This window comes from Genypterus blacodes, unplaced genomic scaffold (assembly GCF_046128005.1).
Source record: "Genypterus blacodes isolate CSIRO-AG114 ecotype Tasmania unplaced genomic scaffold, CSIRO-AGI_Gbla_v1 ptg000058l_1, whole genome shotgun sequence".
Lineage (NCBI taxonomy): Eukaryota > Metazoa > Chordata > Actinopteri > Ophidiiformes > Ophidiidae > Genypterus > Genypterus blacodes.
In genome coordinates, this window is record NW_027466870.1 from 6,969,417 (window position 1) to 6,975,000 (window position 5,584).

Here is a 5,584-nt window from a genome sequence, read left to right on the forward strand (position 1 = left end):
GTGACTCCAGTTGCTTTCAAGATAGAATAGTGGATAGAAACAGAACATATAAATGTTTTGTAAACACAACTTGAATTACTTAAGCATTTATTTTAAAACACAAAATAACATTGAACTTCCTTTTGTATTAAGTGCTAAAACAATAGTAAATGTTAAAGCCTCTCAATCTGAAAATAACATAGAACATAAAAATAAACAGCAGGGAGATAAAGTTAGTCTCTCTTGCTTCTTTTTAATGAAACAAATGAATAATGTAAACTATTCATTACTATTATACTGTGCATTGTAAACTGCTAAATAAAAACATTTTTAGTGACCAACACTCTTCATACTCTTCCTCATTCCTCATGTATTTTATATGGAGGAACACATTTAATCCCTTGAACCGTCATAGTTTGTGTACAAACTTGGTACTGGCACGCAGCTTTCATATCAGGGCTCAGGTGTGTAGCATGTAGCGTGTAGCACGGGCAGAGTTAAGGCTCTTGGCTCTTCTGGGAGGTCCAGGGTCATTTGTTCAGTAGCTGGCTGGCTAGTTTAGGGACTCTCTCTACTACTTAGCACTTAGCTTAGCACACAGCACCTCAGGAAGGCATCTTAGCATCAAACACCCCAGAAGATTAATCTTATTATTGCAGAGTATATTATCATGAGCTTTTATCTGTCAATCATAAAGACATTGAACTGTTTGTCCCTAGTTGACCTCAGGACACGTTTGTTGGTTGGACGAAAGACGTGGCAGTTAACGTCAGCCGATAATTATTGAGCAACGTGCAACCATAACTGACACTTATCTGTGTGTGACAATGAACTTTAACCCCAGTCTTAGCTTTCATTTATCCTTTTCCTTCGCTCTCACTCTCTCAGCCCTTTCAGACGTTTGTACTTTAACCCCCTTTGTGTGATATTTGACTTTTCCGTCCCTGCTCTCCGTCTCTTCCCGGGTGTCGTGAGGAGAGCACAGTTGAGTGGATCCTGTTCTTATAACAGCTGGTGAACTGGTAGGTCTTGATATTTAGTTGATTCTTCTTCATCTCTTTCACGTTTTGCTGTAAAGGTAAAGTAGATTTGCTGAAGTAGGATTGGACTTCGATTGACATTTATTCGCTATTTTTTTTCCGTGCCATAGCTCATTGTGTCAGTTGACATTTCCAAGCACATTGACACATTTTGTCCTTTAATCTAAGGCTGTATGAATTTGTCTGATTGTGTTCATTGTAAGCATTCAGTTAAGAGTAATGTTGATGTGAAATGGAACAGAATATCAGATAGGACCTATGACCTAACCTCTGCTGTATGGAGTTGTGGTTATTCATCAACTAATACAGCATTTATAGAGGGAAAACGATACAGATAAGAACTCTGGGCAGACCGATGTCTGCCCAGAGCCAAGGAGGAAGATGTTGAAGGAGGATATTGGAAATGGACAGAGCAAAGGTAGTGAGTGCTGTAGTGGAGAGGCGTTCTGTGAGATTAGTCATTATTCATAAGGAGGGAGAGCTGCTAATCTAACCCTGAGCCTGATGGACAGAATGCAATTAACCTGAGAGAGGGAGAGAGAGAGAGAGAGAGAGAGAGAGAGAGAGAGAGAGAGAGAGAGAGAGGCAGTTAACTCGGCCCTCCCTAATATCCCTCTTTTCTTCCTCTCCTTTTCCTCTTCATTTGTCTGGCAGCCTTTACTGTAGCTGCAGACGCTTTCTGGGCATTAAGCTCCTGTTGGCAGCATCCTGTTTATCAATTCACACACAGACACACACACACACACACACCACCCACTCACGGCCGTTGGCAGCGCCCCATTTACGGACATCCAATGTACCACTTGTTTCCTTTCCTTTCCTCCTGTTCACGTCTCCTCTGTCGTGGCCTCAGATTCTACATCCAAACACACACACACACACACACACACACACACACACACACACACTCAGGCTTGTTCACATCCTCTTCTGCTTCCACTTTTAGCTCAAACACAGCCTTGGATTCCAGGTCAAACTGACAGCGCTGATGCTCAAAATGGCTTTTTGATGTCGCTGTGTTCTCTATAAGGTTATCGGTGTGTCTTCATGCAGGTTTGTCAAGCTGAAGTCAGACACACAGGGTTGTTATTTGCTATTTTATTAGGCTTGTTCTCCCTCTGGGAACCGTAGCTCGGCTGTAGAACTCTTGCCCGAGTCCCCAGAGGAGCAACCGTATGTCTGAGACGTCTAGAGAGCGACGCCGTGGCAGATTTGTCCTTTTCAGCCTCATCCTCTTTGTTTTTACACTCGTTTTTCAATTTGCTCAACCAGTAGATAAGTGGCTTTTTTATTTACACTCTTATGAGGGGGTTGGACTCCTTCAGCTACGTGAGCAGTGATCGAAATTTCACAGCTGTGTAAATTCAGAGTCCTCCTCCTCCTGCAGCAGCCGTGTTTCAGACGACAGCGTCAGTGTAATTCCACACGAGCACATCTCTGACTCTGAGTTTTGTAGTGTGCCACAGTAAAAAAGCTGATATTTTCTGGGTTAAGGGATTTCACAGGAATCAAGGCCGCTTCTTTTCTAGTCCAAGTCACGAATTACACACTGAACACACTCTGAAGTCTGCCTGAAAGACTCCAGCGCCAGAAGGAGAAGAATGAAAGAGGAGAACAAAGAGGGAGAGTGGAGAGAGAAAGGGACATATTCAGGGTTAGACAAATCTGTCCTTTTCTCTTCTGTTTTTACATCATCGGGCTCCTCTTCCTCCCACTTACTCCTTCCTCATTATCATACTCACCCATTCTGTCTCATAACCCCTCTCTCTCTCCATTCTGTTCATTTCTCTTCCCTCCGACATCTCCCCTCTCTCTCTCTCTCTCTCTCTCTCTCTCTCTCTCTCTCTCTCTCTCTCTCTCTCTCTCTCTCCCTCCCTCTCTCTCTCTCCATCCATTTGGTGGAACAGTGCTGCTGATAATGCCTGTAATTGGAGTGACTCACACTTTCCAGTGTGTTCGGACCAGATAAAGAATATTGTCAGCATTTTGCCGACATGGCCTCTGCCGGCAGAATTAAATGGACTCTGTTCTGTTCTGTCTGCAGCAAATTAAAAGCCTCTCAATTCATCTGCTCTGGCCCGAGGCTTACAGGGGCCCTCCTTTTCACACAGAAACACCGTGGAGAGGGGGAGGAAGAGAAGAAGAGAGATTCTCCTCTTCGCCCAACAAGCACCAATCATTTCGTTCAGGTCTTGTGTGCGATGGAGAGAGAGAGAGAGAAAGAGAGGTCGAGAATGACCATCGAAGAGGAGGGGAGGAGGGGGGGGGGGGGGGGGGGGGATGAAGAGCAGCTCAGAAAGGTATTCTAATTCATTATGCAGCATGTCAACTAGCAGCTGTCTCCGTCCTCCCCTCTGTATAAGAAAGAGCTTTTCTCTGTTTGTCTTTGAGTGTGTAAACTTGTCATCCAACGCATTCACACCAGGGTCAAGCTCGGCTTTTTTTAAATTTCATGGTTGCTAGGTGATGGGAATCGCTGCCAGTCAACACTCAAAGTGATTTAAGTAGCTGGCAGAGCGGCCAGAGTGGCGGCCAGAGGGGCACAACAGGTACTGGACCAGCAGGGAGAAGCAAAGGGAACAATGAGCCTCATTCATTATCAAGTGCATACAGATGGAGTGGATGAACAAACTCACCACATTTCTCTAAAAGTAACTAAAAGAACCAAATGTTTGTACTGGAAAAAGTTTCTAGACACGCATGTGATCAACCAGCGCTCCATTCTGCTCTTTATTTCTTTTTTTTGCTCCAAGTTTCAGGTCAAAGCACTTTTTTCCCAGATCCACTGCTTTTAAGATTTTTTATTTTTTTTTATTAGGAACTCTGTTTGTTGCTCTTGTTGAACCGTCACTGAAGTTTTTCTACATTGTGGTCTTTGATTCATCCATTTATTCTCTGCGACCGCTGGAGTTTCATGTCCACATGTAGCTCTCCACCCTGAACACGCTGCCTTTCATATGCAAATCACCTCTTCAGCTGAATTGGGATTTATCAAGAAGTCTCCCAGGGTCAAACTGATCAAACTGGGTGTTGTACGCACGTGTGGTGAATCTGATGGTTGGATGGCTTCAGGTCGGCAGAAGTATAAGAAGATAATAAGTAAATGTTGATGAATATAGGCCCGTTGAGTTTTCATAAGGAGATTTGGTGCAAACAAGTGTAAATGTGTTTAAATAAGTATGAGCTGGTTTATGAAAGTCCATACTGAGACCACAGGAAGCAGGAAGTTCAGAGCAGGTCTCTCTCCACTCAGTTACCATGGGCAACGTAGACTCAAGGCCCCTATCAAAAACAAGCTCATTCTCATGCCAGCTGAGAGCTCCAGCTTGGTTCGCCTGCCAAGAGCAAACACAATCAAACACAAAACCAAACTCAACCTCTTTCTCTCTCTCTCCCCCCCTCAGCTCTCTGTGGGTGTGTGTGGGATGTCGTGTCAGGGCTGAAGCCCATCCCTCTCCCATGAGCCTGTGTGCCCACACACACACCTGGCGCCTCCACGCACACATCCGGCGCCCACACACACGCAGTCGGCACTGACGCTGTGAATTGGACCCTCGGAGCCCAGCGGAGCCAAGCGGAGCGGAGTCGAGCCCAGTTGGATCCTGAGGATGTCAACAGAGACAGAGCTACAGCCAGCGGTCAGGCCCAGCAGTGTCAGACGGGACTCCAGGAGGAAAGGTACACTCAGCACACACACACACACACACACACACCCTCATCTGAGGCGTATTCCTGCCTTCATTAATTGTTCCATCATGTGCTGATGATGGATCTGGACCGGCTGACAGAATGCAGGGCCGCTGTTGCTGGCAGCTAATTAACAGGTGTAGGGATGTTGCAGTGTGTAAGAAGTGAACAGATCCAGGTGTGAGGAGCTCCAGAGGCAGGTGTGTGTGAGCGGCCTGGCTGGTCCCAGAGCAGAGGTGATGCCAGGGGCCAGGCTGGCAGCCATCGCCCCGGCTGCTCGCCGCCACCTGCCTGACTGTGTGAGCGACGCCTGGCCGTCTCTGAATAAGCACCTGATTGATGGAACAAAAGTCTGGAGACCGCTGGGAATCATGCTTAATGAAACACACAAACACACACACACACACACACACACACACACAAACATACACTCACCTGCAGCAGATTGTGGCTCAGTGCACATTGTGAGCTTCAGTCCCTGCAATCAAGTACTGGTTCCCAATACACTGTGTGTGTGTGTGTGTGTGTGTGTGTGTGTGTGTGTGTGTGTGTGTGTGTGTGAGGGAAGGCTGAATGCCTCTCATGTCCTATTTAGAAACAGCATTGTTCTGCTGCAATGGAGATCAAGTTCATCACTCAGGCTGCTCTCCATATTTAGGGACATGCACACACACACACACACACACTCGTTCACACACATGTACACACACACACACACACACTCGAGTGCGTAGGGACTGGGATTGAAGCCCAGAAGAGCATATGAGAGGAAAGATGAATGGTTTGCCTTCAGCATTCAGACTAGGGGGGGTTAGCCTCTCGTCTCTACCTCTCTCTCTCTCGCTCTCTCGCTCTACCTCTCTATCTCTCTCTCTCTA

The 5,584-nt window shown here is 46.2% G+C and overlaps 1 protein-coding gene across 1 annotated transcript in view; it reads left to right on the plus strand.

Moving 5' to 3' along the window:
• Positions 1-4,627: 4,627 nt before the first annotated feature.
• dab1a (DAB adaptor protein 1a) overlaps positions 4,628-5,584 on the plus strand; it is a 40,578-nt gene continuing 39,621 nt past the window's right edge. The window contains exon 1 of the mRNA XM_076153305.1: positions 4,628-4,697. Coding sequence (XP_076009420.1) covers positions 4,628-4,697 — 70 coding nt within the window. The remainder of the gene's footprint in view (positions 4,698-5,584) is intronic.